This window comes from Lissotriton helveticus, chromosome 3_1, assembly GCF_964261635.1.
Source record: "Lissotriton helveticus chromosome 3_1, aLisHel1.1, whole genome shotgun sequence".
Taxonomy (NCBI): Eukaryota; Metazoa; Chordata; class Amphibia; order Caudata; family Salamandridae; genus Lissotriton; species Lissotriton helveticus.
In genome coordinates, this window is record NC_136061.1 from 666623520 (window position 1) to 666643038 (window position 19519).

Sequence of the window (19519 nt, forward strand, 5' to 3'; positions counted from 1 at the left end):
CGATTATATCCTCATCAATAGCCCCTTCACTCACCTTATTGAAGAAACCAACATTGCCCCCAAACTCGTATCAGATCACTCCAGCATCCAAGCTAAACTAGTAGGCTCCAGATCTATTCTTCCCCCAAAGAGATGGCGCTTCAATGACGACATTTTCACAGAGCCAGAAAACAAGAAAAAAATTGAATCGGCCATACAGGACTACCTTGACTTAAACGATATTCCGGGCTCAGACATAGCGAATGTCTGGGACGCACTTAAAGCCACTATAAGAGGGGTGATTATTGGTATTCGGGCGCAAACTAACAAGGCACTAAATCTAGAGCTTGTTACTTTAGAAAGGGATATTAAGAACCTGGAATTATCCCATGCGGCGGACCTCCTTAATACTTCGATTCTGAATGACCTCACTAAAAAGAAATACGAATATAACGTGATCCTGAGCAGAAGAGCGGGGTGTGGGTTAATAAATTTAAATCCTTGAAGCTGTGTGAAGGTAACAAAGCAGGGAAACTATTAGCATCCGATCTAAAACATAAAAATAGGCAATTCAACATTGCCTCTATCAAAGATCAAAACAACACTATCCAAACTAAACAAAACTACATTCTACACACCTTCAAGTCCTTTTACGAGGATCTTTACAAGAATAAATTAGACTTTGACTCTCAAGCGTGCTCTAAATACCTGAGCTCCCTAGGCCTCCCAAAACTCAACGACGCTGATAATCTGAAACTTAATTCCCCTCTTACCTTACAAGAAGTCTCGGACTCCATTAAAACCCTCAAACGCAATAAAGCACCAGGCCCCGACGGCTTCTCTGCCGGTTTCTATAAGGAACTCGGGCCCGCATTAAGTCCAACCCCACTAAAATTGTTCCAGTCCTTTGCCGCAAAAAAAGGAGTAACCTCTCATCGCTAACATTAAAAAGAACAACAACATCAAGGGCGTAAGCTTTGGGGATACTTGCGTTAACCTAGCCGCGTACGCGGATGATATCCTGATAGTGACTGAATCCCCAGAGCCTTCCATCACCGCCTTGATGTCAACCATTGAATCATTCTCCACCCATTCAGGGTATAAACTTAATCGGGAGAAATCGGAGGTCAAACCTCTAAACATTCTAGCCACTAAGGACATGTTGGGGAGCTCTGGGCTTTGCTGGCAATCAGGGTTTATAAAGTACCTGGGGATAGAGTTTGGGGACTCCCTTATGGAAACCCTTCTGCAAAATGAGAAGACCACCCTAAATAAAATAAAAAAACAACTAGATGGATGGTCCCCCCGCTTCATCACGTGGTGGGGTAGAATAGAGACCATCAAAATGATGATCTCCCCCCTGGTAAACTACCTTATTTCAATGGTTCCTCTAACACTCACCCAAGATTTCTTCCATAAATTGGACCAATCTATAGCCAACTTCCTGTGGAAAGGGAAAAAAGCGAGGATCAGCATTAAAAAATTACGATTGGACAAATCATTAGGAGGGGTCAACCTACCGGACTTTAGACGCTATGAGACCGCTTTCCTAGCGAGACAAGGTGCCCACTGGCTAGCCCCCGTGGTAAACTACACACCGGTTTGGCTGGAAGTCGAACAAGCGATCCTAGGCGGAATCACCCCTGCTGCGGCCCTCTCACTCAATTTAAACGAACTAGCCCACTCGAAATTGATCTTTCGTAACACGAAAACGGCTCTTCTTAAAATCGACAAATTTCTAGATCATAGCATCTGCCGCTCGGGTTGGGAGTCTTTATGGAACAATCGATACATACTGCATAAAGGCAAACACCTGCATAATCCTCAGTGGGTTAAGAAAGGTATCTTGTTCCCGCACCAATTATTCGAGGGGTCATACTCTATCCCGTTCAGAGTCTTGCAAACTACTCTGCCTCTAAAGTTCTACACCTTCCTAAACATAAAAGCCGCACTCTCTAAGGTGAAACTCTCCCTAACACCACCCTCCCTCCCATCTTACCTCAGTAGATTAAACAGACTAGGCCATCAAGTGTCCCATCTCTACAAACTTATCCGCCCCCAACATACCAATCTCACCACACCACTCACTCAGTTTTGGTCTGAAATGTCATCTAGACCGATTTCGGAAGCGGACTGGGCCAATACCTGGGAATCTTGCATGCGACACAAAATTAGCCCGACTTTATCCCAGACCAAATATTGGTTCATCCACAAAACCTTCTGGACTCCGGCGCGTCTTTATGCCCATAACATCAGCCAAGACGCCTTCTGCTGGAATTGTAAACGGGCGGAGGGCGACCTTGCACACATTATTCTACATTGCGACTGTGTTACCCCCTTCTGGGACAAGATATTCGACTTCATCAGTAAAATTTTCCCCATTTCCCCGTCCAGAGAACTTCCATACATAGCCTTCGGTTTCACCCTAGAGCCCCCCCTCCACGCCGACGACAGGGCGCTACTTGATCTCATGCTCACTGCAGCTGTTAAAATTGTCCTCAGTAATTGGAAGGACTCTAGCAAAGCTACCTTTGCTTGCTGGCTCAACTGGATAATTAGCCTCAGGGGAGCGGGTAACATAGCTCTCCAACAATCACCATGGCGCCCCCCCTATGAGAAGGATGTGGTCTACCCTTGACAGTTATTTTACCACCCATAAACCACCTTAGATATTCTCCCCCCCCCCCCTCCCCCCCCCCGATGCACTTGACGCCACCACAATCCAACAGTGTGGAGCTAACCTTGTTACTTTGGTTCACCCTGAAATTCTGAGTCCTATCTCCATATCTTTGGTGCTATAATTTACCTGAAATTGTCCGGATACACTGCCTAAGGAAGTATGTATTATTGCGTAACCTATTGTACATTGCTTTTTCCCCTTTCGCTTTATTGTACTGTACTGTTCTTCTGTAATAATGTATGTTTTTAAGTCTGTACTATTTGTTTTTTTATTTTATACTGAAACACCCAATAAAAACCTATTTGAATTGAAAAAAAAACCCTGAGATTAGAAGTATTCCTTATTAAGTTAAAGGGGACGAAAGGTGACATCAATATTAAGCGCCATTTCTGAGGACACATAATTGCTTTGCAGCAGGCAATTAAGCCCAACAGGTGCCCGGTGTTTATTTATAAGTATACAATGGCACAGTTATTATCATAACAGAGATTGGTATTTTGCAATATTTTCTAGTAGATAAAAACTGGCATCGGGACAGTACTGGCACGCAAATGTCTGTCTCAAAAGTTCAGTGAGGGAGTGATATAAACTATCAACATACCTTCAGCTCTGCTCATCTATAGCATGGACCACAGTTCGCCTGACAATCAAAATATTAACAGAGTAATAAAGCACCAGAAAGTAAGAGCTGCTTTCCAGAATCAGTGGAGGAAATGTAACTTAATGAAAGGCGAGACCTATTGCATTTTTAATGCTTGTTTTATACTCCAAGCCTTCCTCCCGGTCCCCACACACTGAGGTCTCCCATGTCCCCTACACGTTAAGCTTGTCTCCTTCCCCACATCCACTGAGCCTGTCTCTTGCTGCCTCTGTGAGCCTGCCCCCTTCACACGCTGAGCCCTTCTCCCCCTCACACGCTGAGCCCTTCTCCTGCAGTGAGCGTGAATTAGCCCTTTACTCCAGTAGCGTAGCGAGGTTGCCACGGGCTCTGGTGCAAGCGAGGAAAATGGCCCCTTGCCTTTGACTGTTGTTCGCGTAGTGAAATATAGCAGTTATGAGGGTTTATTGTGCCCCGGTGCCACTGCACCAACGGTAGGTACGCCCCTGCCTTACACACCGAGCGTGTTCCTTCAAATACCGACCCGTCTCCTGCGCCTCACGCACCGCACCTGTCAGCACCAGATCCGTCTCCTGCTCCCTCACACGCCGGTCCTGTCGTACTCCCTCACGCACCGCACCTGTCTCAGCACCAGATCCGTCTCCTGCTCCCTCACACGCCGGTCCTGTCGTACTCCCTCACGCACCGCACCGCACCTGTCTCAGCACCAGATCCGTCTCCTGCTCCCTCACACGCCGGGCCTGTCTCAGCACCGGTGCTGTCTCCAGCTCCCTCGCACATACACACAGCCTCTTGGCCTCTCCTTTCTCGGGCTCCCCTCGCACACTGAGCCTGCTCTTCACACACGAATCTGTCCTACTAATCTGCCTCGTGCAGGTCTTTTCAGACACGGGCCTGTCGCCCTCTCCTTCCCAGGCTGAACGCGTCTCTTGCTGCATTGACCTGTCTCTTGCTCCGCTTCCTTGCGCAGGGAGTCTGTTTTCACACTCACAGACCAGTCTTTTGCGGTTTTTTTAACCACCGAGAGCCTGTCTCCCCCACCCTCACACATAGCGCATGTCCCTTCCACGGACACGTCTGGGGTCCCCAACCAGCTGCGCCTGCCGCCGGATCACACACAGAGCGCCCCCCCTCCAGGACAGGCTTTGGACAGAGCGACTGGGGCGGACGACCTGGGCGCTGACCTCAGGGGGGCGCTGTGTTCAGCAGTAACTTATGATTAGAGAGATAAGGGGCACTTATGCCCCGTGGTAAGGAGAGAATCCGAGGAGGCGTTCATGGGGGGCGTCAAAAATGATTGTGGTACCGGGAGCCACCAGTGCTAAAGCCCCACCCCCTCCCCCCACCACAAGAAGTGCCGCCTAATCTCCCTGGGCAGGGGGTGGCTTTCGTTACAGTTAACATCGACTCTATAATCTTACTTTGTGCCAAGTGGGCGGAGGGAGGGAGCGCTTGGAAGAGGCAGCTCTTCCCCCCCGGGAGAGGCGAGCTGGCAGACAGTAGGTCCTGGTCTGGTCCTGTCCAGAACCTGTCGTCTTGTCCCGGGACGGAACTTTGCTCCTGCACTCCTGCCTAGGAACTTCACCCCGGACAAAACCTATAAACGACCTGAACTCTGCAAAGGAACTGCCCACAGTCAGCCGGGACTCTGCTCCATAAACCTGTCCCTGCCACGCACTCTGCCCCCTGCCGAAGACGTGCGTCCGCCTAAAATCTGCGGTCTGCTGCTGGGGCAGCCCGCACACCAACCCATCCCTTGCAATTATTCCTGTCCCATCTATGCGCTCTGTCCCATCCTTCACCAACTCCAGCCCTGCGATATGTCATTCATTCAACCCCAGACCACTCTGTCCTAGTACCTAACTGTCCCAATCATTCACTGTCGCAGCCCTGCCTAGTACTACCACAGCCTGCACTCTACCCCAATATTTCCTGCCCAGCATCCCATCCTGCATCCTACCCCCTACCTGGGATCTGCCCCACTCCTCCCACACTGCGCTCAGTGTCTTCCCTCGCCTCTGCCTTAGCTGTGCTTTTACTCATTGACTCTGTCCCATCATTCACCGTTCCCCAGTCTGTCTGCCCACAGTGCTGCCCCAGCCCTGCCCTCTGACGTCAGCCCTTTGCTCTGCCCCCAAGCAAGCCGCCCCTCCCTTTCATCCTTGGCCAGCCCTTGGCTCTGACCACAGTCCGCGACAGCCCTTCACTCTGCCCCGAACACGCCCCTGCCTGTACGCATTCACTCTCTCTTGCCCACTGCCTAACTCTGGCTGCAGACCTGCCCTCTGACGTCAGCCCTTTAGTCTGCCCCCAAACCGCCCCTACCCATACCCCTTCATTCACCCGTGTCAGTGCTTTCCTCTGCCCACAGTCGGTACTCGGCGACGGTCCGGCCCCTGTCCTGCCCAAAACTTTTATTGCATTTTGGGGTGGTGCAGATGTTACCAAAGGTCCCCGGAATTTAAAGGCTGGCATATCTAAAGGCAGAACTAACCGGCTGTGCTTTTCCTCCCTTCAGCTATCACTATTACCACTAAATGCATCGGCCCTGGGTCAACGCTGGGTGAAACCTGTGCTGAATTTTTGGGTGGAATTTAACAACTGGATTTTGCAATAAGTGGGACACACAGCTTTCGCCAGCTGGGCATTTCCTGGAAGTGCTCCCAGGGTGACCGCCCACTGCCCCCCCCCGTGTCCCCTTCACCCACAAACAAGTTGCCGTTTTCCCGATAAAAGACTTCTCTCAAGTCTTTAAACCTGAGTTTATTTTTTGACAAAACACTTCGATCTGCGCAGTTTTGATTTCAAAGTGGCTCGGTGAATGGCCTCCTTGTGGGAGCGGCGCTGCGCTGAGGCGTTTTTCGTGTTTTCTCTGTGCCTTTAGAAGCGGAATAAAGGTCTGGGTTTGTGCGCCTTCGCTCGAGATTGATGACTGGAGGCGGAGAGCGCGAGAGAGTCCGGCGCGCGGGTAAGACACGCGCGCGGCCCCCGGGCTGCTTTAGGATGTTTGATGGAAAGTAACGACTGCAGGTGGAGAGAGCCGAACTGTCCAGTTTACAAGCACCTTGGGACCCTTTGCGACGTGGTTTTATTAGTTTTTTTTGTGTGGGAAGTGATGGTTGCAGGTGGAGAGGGGCAAGCAGTCCAGATTGCAGGCACGATGGTCCCTCTGGGTCTACTTCTGGGATGATTTGTCGGTGAAATCTAATTCCTGCAGGCGGTGCCAGCCCGAAAGTCCAATTGTTAATTTGCCTGCATTTCTCTGGAACTGATTTTGTTTTCTTCTGCCTGGAAATTGATGACTAAAGGTCTGGGAGAGGCCCAGAGCAGAGTTTCGTGCGCCAAAAGGCAGCAGTTGGCCGATTTTGTGGTTGTTTGGCATACATGGATGACTGGTGGCAGGAATAGTCCAATCTTCTGGTTTGCGGGCAATGGGCAGTGCCGGGCCTTATTTTGGGGCCTTCCCTTGAACTAGATTTGCGCAGCCAAGCTGATTGAGAGACCTTTTATCATGGGCAGGCCGCGTGGCTCTGGCTGCCCGCTCTGGGCCTGGGCATGGCTCGTGGTCCTCTGGTGCGACGCCGCTGCTGGAAGCTTCTGGAAGAACCACATCCACTCGAGCTTCATCCAGCGGCGCCTGAGCGGGCGCGAGCGCCGCGAGATGCAGCGGGAGATCCTCTCCATCCTGGGCCTGCCGGGGAGGCCTCGGCCCGGGGCCGGGTCCAAGCTGCCCTCCTCCGCCCCCCTCTTCATGCTGGACCTCTACCACGCCATGGCCAGCGAGGACGACGACGAGGGGCCGCAGGGGGTCTCCCGCCCGGTGCTGACCAGCCTCAGCACCCAGTCCCCGCCGCTGGGGGCGGTCATCAGCCAGGCGGACACCGTCATGAGTTTTGTGAACATGGGTGAGTAGCACCGCCGGGTACCCTGAATGGAGGCTGGTCGGGTGTGGATGGGGAAGGGGTTTGGGTCTTGGGGGCAGGGGGTTCCTTGGGGGTCTGGGGAAAAAGCTGGGTAGGAGGATGGGTTTGTAAATCACTATGTTTTAGGGCAGTTGGCTTCAAACTTGGGGACCAGAGGGCAATTTGGCAAGAAATGACTGGTGTTAGCTCAGCCTCTCCACCAGTATTTCTGAAACTTTTAAAGGAGTCGCTTTAAATCGTTGCAAGTTTGAAATATTAAATGATTTCTGACCAAATAAAAAATAACTAGGAACGTCAGAGTGGTCTAAAGAACGGTGATGGATTAAACCCAGATCTGTTGACTGGGTGTGAGTGTTTGGTTCAGATGCTCCGTCCATTACCACCCCCTTTTGTACCACGCAATTTTTTGTTTAACATTTTTTTGTGACCCCATAGACCCAGGAGATTTCGAGTCTCTCCCTTCACCTACAATATATGCCCTGGCCTTGTCCCCATCACACTGGTGTAACCAGCGGCAGGTGCTTGTTCGCCTCTGGATGTGCAGACTTGAGTTAACCAGGAGCAGTGATCTGCAGGCCTCTGGGACAGGTGACTTCCTTCACTCTGGCGCGGGCTCCCAGTCGGTACTTGCTTTATTTACCTGTGGAGTCCTCATTGTCTATTAGCTCGGTGTCGGCTGTTGACACATGTGTGTCAAAACTGTACTCATTGCAGGTTTCCATGTATGAGTTGAGGTGAAATGAGGCTCGTTCAGTGAGTGTTAAGATCCCATTCATTTGTACTGAACAACGTTTTGTTATTGATTTAGTGAAGCGTTTGTATACCGCAAGTACATTTTCCCTTATGTTCACTTCATGGCAATACTGTGGGGCATATTTACAATAACTGGCGCATCCCTGCATATCGGCAGGGATGCGTCAGTTATTTTGCGTCACGGCAGACACCTCTTGTGCCACCATGGATGCGCCACATTTACAATGCGGCGCACCATGGGGCAAGAATAGACAGATGCGTGACGCATCTGCTGCCGTAATGGTGATGCATTGCTGGAGTTACGTCGCAAGCGAAGCAGCCCCAGCAAGGCTCGGGGTGCCCCTATGCCTAACATGCTGCGTCAATCCTTACGCCTGCTTCAAGCAGGCGCAGGGTTTTGATGCAGCATGGCCATAAAAGTGACAGAGTGAAATCTTGTAGATTTCACTCAGCCACTTTTTGGAGGCGTTCCTGCGCCGCAACGCACCCCTCCCTGCGCCGGAATGCCCACATGTGGTGCAGGGCTTTACAATGTGACGCATCTCCCTTGATGCGTCACCTTGTAAATACCCCGCAGCATGGCGCTGGCTTAGCGGCGCAGCTGCATCACAAAAGTGACATAACGGCAGCGCAAATGTGGCATACGGGGCTTGTAAATCTGCCCCATAGTATTTATGTATCAGTGCTGGAAATAGAGAAAAAAATTACCATGGGAACCCATAAATTAGGGGGTCAGGGTGTATCAGTGGGAAATGGGGGGAGCTCCGAGGAGCAGAGTCAGGAAAAGCTGTGCCTGACAGTCAACTTATATATTTATTAGATAAAAAACTGCAGCAACGAAATTGTTAACAAATACATATGTGACAAATCTGTTCTGTCTTAATTAATTGGTCACAAACATTGCATTTTAAAATATTTTGGGAGGTTAAGGCTCCTGCTGCAGAGATCTTTGTGTACCCAGCAATTTTCAGAGGATAATACTAAGGGAAAGATAGATCTGATGGCTAAGGCACTCGCTGGATGGATCTGTTACTCTATAAGCAGTTTTAACTCAGTAGCATAGAGGGTTATTGTGCCTGCTGCAAAGCTCATTGTGTAACACGTTGATCACAGATTTGTATTTTTTGCAGATTGCTTAGTAGGTTAAAGACAGGGCTTTAAGTGGGATGAAAAAACTGGGGGGGTCTCTCGAAGGGGCATGGTCAATGTAATTAAGGGCATGGCTTAAAACACGTAGAATCAAAATCTGTGTTTAGCACAGTCTACCGCACGACTTTTATTTTGCTATTTCTGTCATTGCATCAAGATATATGACACAACAAGCAACATCATACCTACAACAAGTCAGGACTATTGGCTTTGTCAATGGTTGTTAGTTGCATAAGATAAATAAGCAGCTACTATGGCTTGTAATTAATTTTGAAAAAGCTTCTGGTGACACCACAACAATGTTGCTGCTCAAAAAGAGAAGGGAAATCCAGAGAGAAAATGACTCTCTTTAAAGAATTTCCCTTCCCCTACAACGCTCACCTGTCATGACATCATGCCGTAACTTCTCTACTAGTGAGAAGTAAGCAATTTGAGCACCGCACATCGATGTGCCTGCTGCCACTGCAGTCCAGAAAAATAACAGACCACCTGTGCCAGGGCACAAAACAGAGCCTGATAGAGACCAGTTTCGAGGCCCCCTTTAAACAACTGCTGGTGCTCAGCACCGGTGAGACCCGGCCCACTTAAAGCCCTGGTTACAGAAAGCCTTTTGTTACTGTAGTTCATAAGTTGCAATTCCTCTAATATAGCACAGTGAGCTATGACTGGCATCAAGCAGCTGCATGCAAACTGCAAGACAGGAGTTTAAAACATTGTTGATTTTCTCAATCTTTCATCATTTTAAAGTTACTAAAAATGATTTTGTTGTGTAATAACATCTTATTAGTACATATAGCCACAGCCTTTGTGTTTCTATAGACCATGCACTTTTAATATATATTACCTACCAGTACGGAGTATATGTGACTCCTAGACATTAACGCCTTATTGTCATATGTAAGATTTACCATATATTGATTTACACATTTGTATGATTCATTGTCTCTGCATGGGGTGTGTATGATGTAAAGTGCTGTGACACACTAGATAGGGGTGAGTAGCAGTTTAAAGGAAATTAAATTAAACAAATAGGTGCTATTTAAATCATTAGTGTAATTACTCATGCAGACAGATACATCTGGCATTTGCATGCATATGTCTCACATTCAGGGGTGGAACAAAGTCAGCAAAGTCAAAAACATGCCTCCAAATCATAATTCCTCTCAAGTACTTCTAAAGTGATAACAAGCCTTGTGCTGTGTTTCCCTCATCTCATTGGCATCTAGGTGTTAGGCTTCAGGTAGCTCCCAGCCAGGTTGGTACTCCAATAAAAGAAGGGTTGGTGGCCCTTTAAATTAGGCTTTTGTTGGGCTCGGTGTGAAGTGAAAATAATAAAACTACTTCATCGCCTGTGGGTTGTTGTTCTCATGCTGCACCCCCCATGCGTGCCAGGGTCAGGATGTCAATACCCTGCCCTGCCCTGTATGTATGTGTATATACATATTTAAATGAAGAAACAATCCTGCTTCCGTAGAAGAAGGCACGTGCACAAGGCTGCTCGGGATACAACACCCTTTATTTTCTGAAGTCATCCTCGATCCCGAGACCAAAGAGACGCGTTTCGGCTTCACAGAAGCCTTTGTCAATCTGATTGGCGCCATAACTACGTGAGTATATATAGCCCTTCCCATTAAAGGCATACATGGACAAAGAAACAATACTATAATGTTGTTAAAATGCATTGATGTAAATCCATTGCAGTATTTCAATGTAATTCATTTAAGAACACAGACGACGTGACTGGTACATCATCTAATTGTACAATAAAACAATATATACAAGTGCAGCTAATGAAATTACAGCTCAATGCTGAACTGGTCTACGTAATACGTCTTATGAACTTCTTAGGCATATGAACGTGCATACATAAACAATTTAAATGTCACCCGCCTAAATGTGAACTTCTCAAGCATTAATAATGCGCCGCCAATCACTAAAAGCCTATCGCCTGAATATATAACATAAAGAATAGACACATAATAAAATCTTGCTGCTTAATGTCCTCTTGTTGGTGAGGCAAAACAGCCTCAGACCCAAAATATAAGAAGCGCTGGAAAACGGGTCCCTCGATGTTCGACATGTACGAAAACAGCAGAAGCAGTGTCCACATAAGCCCAACTGAATTATCATCGAACTAAGTTAGAAACCCCAAAGAGCAAAGGGCCAAAGTGATTAAACCAGCCCCCCGACTAGAGAAAAAGCTCTCTCGCCCAAACCTTTTTTTTTTAAATGTGTATTTCCACAGGACCCCATCAGGACCAACCGTTGAGATATACTCATTTTTTCTTAACCCTTACAAGCCAACCTGAGCTCCTCTTTATATAGGAATATCTCAACATTGACTGCATAGATTTACACAAAATTATTTTAAAAATAACACACTTTCTGATTAAAGGTCTAAGTTTTTGCTTAATTTGGTGTAATTCTGTTCAACTATTTTTTCAGTATTTTCTGTATTACTTCCCAAAATTTGGGAACTAACATAGGAAAACAATTTTTTGACGGATCACCCCGACATTTTCCAGAAAAGAGCTGAAGTGGATGATTTTTTTTATAGAAAGTTTTGTGAAGGTTCATCAAAATTATTAGCAAAAGAAAAATGCTCTTCCTATGAAAAATCTGACCTAACTACAGGGCCACTGGAATTAAGGGGCAGAGAAGTGCCAAAATTATGCAGCAGGGTTGAGTAAATTATGTGGCGTAACGTGGCACATTGTGTGATAGTATTACTTCATTATTTTGTCATTTTTAGGTGTCGCCTAGGCAGCGCCATTGCGCTGCTCTAGGAGAGTGCCTTTAGCAATCGGTCTTCACTTTTCAAGTACTCGTGGCGGTATCCACCTTGCGGGAGCGAGCAGCGGTGCGCTGTTTGCAATTAACGTGGCTGCGCTGCTGCTCTCTTCCACAAGCACGAGCGCGAGGGCATGAAAAGTAAAAGCAGTGGTCTTCTCTCACCTCCCGTGAGATGTAGCCTTGTACCTAATTTGTTGACATTTAGATTACTAAATGTTGTAACACCAGCTTCCGCACGCGATCATTATGCATGATTAATCAATTAATTGCACGCGATCCTCATGCATGATTAATCAATGAATCTCCCCATGGTCCCCCTGTTTACTAAAAACGGGGTGCTAAAGAACATTCACATGCACTGTAAGAAGGGACAACCCCGTTAAATCTGTTTCGTGTTCTATCTACTCGCCGTTTTTTGTTTCTAATATGCGGCCTCTTTCTGCTCTCCCATGTGCCCCCTTCGAGATCCTCCTCTCCTTCTGCATTCTACCAGCACCCTCCTACCCAATAGTCGTCCACCACCACGCCCACGTCCACCACCCCCACCACGTACACCACTACCACCACATCCACCACCACCATGTCGTCCACAACCACGACAACCACCACCACCACCCCCACCCCACCACGTCCACCACGCCCACGTCCACCACGTCCACCACCTCCACCACGTACACCACCTCCACCACGTCCACCACCACCACCACCTCCACCACCATGTCCACCACGTCCACCACCACCACGTCCACCACCACCACATCCACCACCACCACATCCACCACCACCACATCCACACCACCACCACCGCCACAATGTTTACCACCACCACCACATGCACCTCCACCACCACCACCACCACGTCCACCACTACAATGTTTACCACCACCACCACATGCACCTCCACCACCACCACCGCCACCACATCCACCACCACGTCCACCACCACATCCATCACCACCACGTCCACCACCGGGCGCCCCACCACATCCACATCCACCACCACCACGTCGACCACCACTACATACACCACCGTGTCCACCACCAGGTCCACCACAACCATGTCCACCACTTCCACCACCACATCCACCACCACCACCATGTCCACTACCACCATGTCCACCACCATGTCCACCAGCACCACATCCACCAACGTGGCCACCACCACCAGGTCACCACCACCAGGTCACCACCACCACGTCATCCACCACCACCATGTCCACCACCATGTCCACCACGACGTCCACCACCACATCCACCACCACATCCACCACCACCACCACCACGTCCACCACCACGTCCACCACCACCACCACCACCACCACCCCGTGATGGGTTGTTTCTAATATGCGGCCTCTTTCTGCTCTCCCATGTGCCCCCTTCGAGATACTCCTCTCCTTCTGCATTCTGCCAGCACCCTCCTACTCAATAGTCATCCACCACCACACCCACCACATCCACCACCACCACGTCCACCACGTCCACCACCACCACGTCCACCACCACCACGTCCACCACCACCACATCCACCACCACCACCACATCCACCACCACCATGTCGTCCACCACCACCACCACAACCACCACCACCATGTCCGCCACCACCTCCACGGCCACCACACCACGTCCACCACATCCACCACCACGTCCACCACCACGTCCACCACCTCCACCACGTCCACCACCACCACATTCATCACCACGTCCACCACCATGTCCACCACATCCACCACCACCACGTCCACCACATCCACACCACCACCACCACGTCCACCACCACAATGTTTACCACCAGCACCACATGCACCTCCACCACCATCACCACGTCCACCACCACAATGTTTACCACCACCACCACGTGCACCTCCACCACCACCACCACGTCCACCACCACGTCCACCACCACATCCACCACACCACGTCCACCACCATGCCCACCACCACGTCCACAACACCATGCACACCACCACATCCACCACCACCATGTCGACCACCACTACATCCACCACCATGTCCACCACCAGGTCCACCATAACCATGTCCACCACATCCACCACCATGTCCACCACCACCACCATGTTCTCTACCACCATGTCCACCACCACCACATCCACCAACGTGTCCACCACCACCATGTCCATCACCACCACCACCACGTCCACCACCATGTCCACCACCACGTCCACCACCACATCCACCACCACGTCCACCACCACCACCTTCACCACCACTACGTCCACCACCACCACATCCACCACCACCACCACGTCCACCACCACCACCACGTCCACCACCACCCCTGTGACGGGTAAAGTGTCACTGGAGGGCAGGGGTAATACGAGTGTCAACCCCGACTGTACACGGGACATTTAAGGATGCATTGGATGCAAGAAGACGGGAATAGGGGCTAGAAATATTACACCAGACCCAAGATACATTTTGAAGAGGCACAATGTCACAGGGGCTCCAGTAAAAGCACTCGCAGCATCTCTACCTCACAGTGGCATACCTGCACTAGCCACTCACTCAAAACAAGCATTGGCATAGCCAATAGGTCTCGCCTTTGGGACCTTATAAGGGTTTAGCCATGCAACACTTAATGTTGTTGCACCAAGGATATTGTGCTGTATAACTAAACACTCATAAGGTCCCAAAGGCGAGACCTATTTGCTATGCCAATGCTTGTTAAACTTTTTAACACTGCCTGGGCATTAGTCTAACACCCCACAAAAAGCAATTGGCTGCAAAAAAATGATCAGCCAACCTTTGCAAATGGCCTTCCACTATGCGGCGACACGTATTGGTGTGTTGTTGGTAACTTTTGAACCGATTGTCCTAGAAACAACGTTTTTCTTTTGTTACAATCAGAAAATTATCCGGAAGATGATGGATTATGTGGCAAATATGGCAAATCTATAATTATGCAAAAATCGCAATGGCTGCCCAATCGCATAATTCCAGTGGTCCAAAAACCATACAAATTCAGCAGTTATAGTTGTAGTTATCTCAAGTAGCTATAACTCATTCCCTAAGATAACTATAACTTGCACCCACACCATGCACAGTTTTCTCATCAATAATTTCACTGCAAATATTGCAGTGATATTATCAATGATGTCATAGAATATGTCAGGAGTGATTTAAAATTTGGGGTAATTAGTGCATGACAAGGGGGCATGATATAGTTACCTTTGAGCACGAGTTATAGTTACTTGAGATAACTACAGCTGCTGAATTTCCATGGTTTTTTGTGTGTAAAATCTGAACCTACCTATAAAGTCCCTGTAACCTTTAATTTTTTCAGTGAATTTCTGAGGTTTTCAAAATTTTATTTCCAAGCTATAACATCCCTTTAGCCTTTGTTTTTTTCAGCGAATTTCTATGGTTTCTTAATGCTGTTTCCTTACTATCCAGTCCCTGTAACCTTTGTATTTTTTTAGTGATTTATTTGGTTCTTTTTAATGTAAATTGTACTTATATGGGTGTGTGAGTGGCTGTGTTGGTGTGCAAGTGGGTCTGGAATTTGCTGTGTGGGTGTGTAGGTTGTCTATGATTGGCTTTGTGGGTCTGTGAGTGGGCGAGTAGCTATTTTATTATTTAATTTATTTAATTTTATATTTTATAGAGCGCGAACCAGGCCCATGAGGGTATCAGAGTGCTTTATAGGATTAAGGGTGGTATACAAAGAGTTAGGAAGGGAGGGACCAATTGGGAAAAATAGGTAAATAAATATACAAGAAAAAAAAGCATGCAGTCTAAGGTCCCGGCTACATATGGAATAAAAAAAGAAAAACAGGTAGATACATTATAAAGAAGGCACGCAGTCTCAACTCTTGGGTGGGATGCCCAGGAGTGCAGGATAGGCATCATCCGTAAAAGCCATGGATAATGCCGAAGTGGAGGGTGGAACGTGACGCTGGCTTGATTGTAATGTGATTGTTAGGCGAGGAATTTGCCCATTAGGAAAGTTTTGGTCTCCTTTTTAAAGTGTGCCAAGGACAGAAGTCTTCTGATGCCGGGTGGGAGAGAGTTGCAAATTCTTGGAGCGGCCCCAAAGAAGGCCTGATTGTAGGTTTTATTCTTCCGGAAGCATGCTGGTTGTAGCAAAAGGTCTTTGGCAGATCAGGAGTTTCTAGCTCCTCCGGATAGCACGAGTTTTTGGGCGAGAAATTCAGGGGAATTGGAGTAAAGAGCTTAGTGAGTAATGCAGGCACGTTTAAGTTGGATTCTGACTCTAGGGGAAGCCAGCTCAGAGTTTTGAGGTGGGGAGAGATGTGGTAGAATTTCTTTGAGCCAGTTAGGAGTCTGGCGGCGGTGTTGAGGCAGGCTTTCAATGGGGCTAGAGAGTTCTTGGGTAGCCCTGCGAGAGTAGAGCATCCATATTCTAGTCTGGAAATGACTGGTGCCTGGATTGCCGTTTTTAGGTCAGAGGCATCAAGGAAAGGTTTTAGGTTTCTTAGGTAACCCAGGTGTAATCTGGCTGTTTTGGCTATCGAGTTGATATGGCCTGCATGTTCAGGCTGCCGTCAAGGGTTATTCGAAGGGATTTCGCAGAGTTAACAATGGTAGGAGGGCAGTTTAGTGCTGTGATAGCCTTGATCCATTCCTGGATTTCTGAATTGGTTTTGGGTGGGGACATTAGAAGAAATTCAGTTTTATTTGCGTTAAGTTTAAGCTGGTTGGCAGTGCGCCAGTGGACAGTCAGCTTCAAGGCCTCATTCAGGGAGAAAATGTCCTCAGGGGAAGAGATTTTGATGTAGATCTGTGTATCATCGGCATACATAAGGTAGGAGCTATTGGCAGCGTAGCACCTCTGTGAGTGGTTCAAGGTCAAGATTGAGGAGGGTAGGGGAGAGGGTTGATCCTTGGGAGACTCCAACCGTGATCGGAGAGGGAGCGGATGGATTACTGTTGATTAGGACTCTCTGTGATGGATTTTGGAGGAAGGATCTAAACTATTCAAGGACGGTGCCATCCAAACCCACCCTGAGTTTGAGGCGTTCAAGGAGAATTTCGTGGTTAACCGTATCAAAGGCAGAAGATAGGTCTAGGAGGATTAGGAGGCAGGTTTTGCCTTGGTCAAGGGCTTGGAGAGCGTCACCACGATGTGGAGGAGAGTGGTTTCCGTGCTGTGTCCAGGTCTGAACCTGGATTGGACGTCATCTAGAAGGTGGAAGTTGGTGATGTGTAGGCTCAGCTGCTGTTGCACACATTTTTCGAGAACTTTGGCTAGGGGTAGGATGTTGGACTTGGGTCTATAGTTGTCGGTGGAAGCAGGGTCCAGCGTAGGGGTTTTTAGGATGGGGATGACTTGGCCAGCCTTAAGAGAATCAGGTATTGAACCCTGTAGGAGGAAGGCGTTGATTATTGAGGTCCAGGAAGGGATGATAGCCTGAGAGGCGGCAGCTAGGCAGTTAGAGGATCATTGAAGTGATTGTTCAGGTTTAAGGAGGCTAGCTGTATGGGTGTGTGAGTTGTGTGTGTAATTGGTTGTGTGAGTAGTTGTGGGAGTGGCAATGTGGATCTCTAAGTGGGTGTGGGAGTATCTGAAGGGGTGTATATGGGGCTGGGTGAGTGCCTGTGTGGGTCTGTGAGTGGTTCTCTGGGTCTCTTAGCAGATGTATTCGTGACTGTATGGGTGTGTGAGTGGGTTTATGGATGTATGAGTGGTTGTGTGGGTATGTGAGAGAGAGCAAGTGGATCTGTGTGTGGATGTATGTTTTTTAATTTTGGTCTGGATCCACCTCTGGTTCTCACGGGGGCTTCATTGAGTGCCGCGGTGGATCCACGGATCCTCATGCATGTAAAATAAATGCCTTGTGCATGAGTGATCCCTCACAGACCCCTCCATCTGTCCCCATCCTGATCCCTTATATCCTATTTCTACTTTATCCCCCGTAACCTAATTCATAAAATGGTGGACACAACTTTTCTCTCAGGTTGAGGTCAGCCAATCACGGCATTGCTGTTGACACAGATCCTCCGCTGTGGATCTGCATCTCTAGATATCCATACACATTTTTCTTTAATAACTCCTGTACTACTGATAAGATTTACTCCAAATTACAAAAGGCACTCTTTCGGGCCAAGATCTAGTTTTCTGCCAAATTTGGTGTAATTCTGTTTAGCAGTTCGGGCTGTAGCCGTGTCTAAAATCCCTACGGTAAATTGCATTGGGGAAACACGTTTTAGGCCCCCTTCCTTTTCTTGGCCTCCGCTTGACGAATCACCCTGAAACTTTCCAGACAGCAGATGAAGTGCCTGGCACACAAGTTTTAAAAATTTCATGAAGATTTGTCAAACTGCGTCAAAGTTATTAGCAAAACAAAAAAATGAATTTCTTATGGAAACACGCTCCTAACTATAACCACCTACAGGCGATATTTAGCTTTCAGTCAGGCAACCCCCCAATCCACTACTCTGTTGCTTTGTCGTTCACTTTTTTCTTCAGCCCACTAGCGCATGGGGTAGTGGGTCAGCACACTTCAGACGTTGGTTAATTTCACTGTGAGTGACAGCATTCTGCTCTTTCATACGGAGCACATCTGCACACAAAATAGTTCCCTTCAGTGTCAGGGTCTACTAAGGCAATGTGTTGTTTTTTAGACCAAAAATATTTTTGCTTTCATCTGTGTGTTTTTTTTAAATATTGTTATGGGTCCCTAACAATAAAGTTTTACAAAAACATTGAAAAGACAAGCATTGACAAAGCCAACAGGCGGCAGCCCAATGCCAGACTTATTGGTTTTGTCACTGCTTGTTCTAACCAGGACCATATAATCCATAATAAATCTCCTCTGTTTTAAGACTACTCTTTCTCTTTTCCTATTTTTTCACTCTTTTGTGTTTCTATTTTTAAACATCTGAAAATCTGAAAAAGTCCATTTTATTTTGTGTTGACCTGGTTCTGTTCTGTTGCCTTTTATGATTTAATATTTTTTGTGCAGTTCTCCAAAATCTACTTTTTAAAAATGTGAACTAAATGAACGAACAATAAATAAACCATATCATGCGCCCAAAATAAAACAAGCATTGTCATAGCCAATATGTCTCGCCTTTTGGACCTTGTAAGTAAAAAAAAACCTGAAGTATAAGACTTCAAGTTTACAGTTACTTCATATTTAGGATGCAGTAAATGTAAACGTGAAGTCTTACACTTCAGTTTTTTTTTTTACTTACAAGGTCCCAAAGGCGCGAGACCTATTGGCTATGACAATGCTTGTTTTTGTTGCTTGTCCCGTCCCACACCCTTTTGGCTGCATGCCCTGTGCTTCTCCATGATCACCTCCCCTTTATTTTTCATGCAGACATGTAGCTACCACCAGTGGCTGACCTTAAGACACCTTTGACAGCAGCTCAGCTGACAAACCACGATCATGGCCATTCAAGAGTAAAAGATCTGTAAAACAGATAGCGTCCACAGATCATGTCAGATGGCCCTCACTTGGCAACACTCAGGTATCCTTGCCTATCAAAATGCAGAGGAGAAGGGGTGGCAAAATACTCCGCCTTCCAGTATCCAAGCCAGGTCAAACACTAAACCGCAAATTTCGAGTTTGTCATTTTAGTTCATTATGACATAGTTGAGGAAGCGGCCATGTTTGGTGTGGGCAAAACATCCACTAT

General features: G+C 47.8%; 1 protein-coding gene across 1 annotated transcript in view; it reads left to right on the top strand.

Moving 5' to 3' along the window:
* The first annotated feature begins 5672 nt into the window (after positions 1-5672).
* LOC144822831 (bone morphogenetic protein 8A-like) overlaps positions 5673-19519 on the top strand; it is a 399395-nt gene continuing 385548 nt past the window's right edge. Inside the window, exon 1 of the mRNA XM_078680767.1 lies at positions 5673-7183. Coding sequence (XP_078536893.1) covers positions 6790-7183 — 394 coding nt within the window. The 5' untranslated portion in view covers positions 5673-6789. The remainder of the gene's footprint in view (positions 7184-19519) is intronic.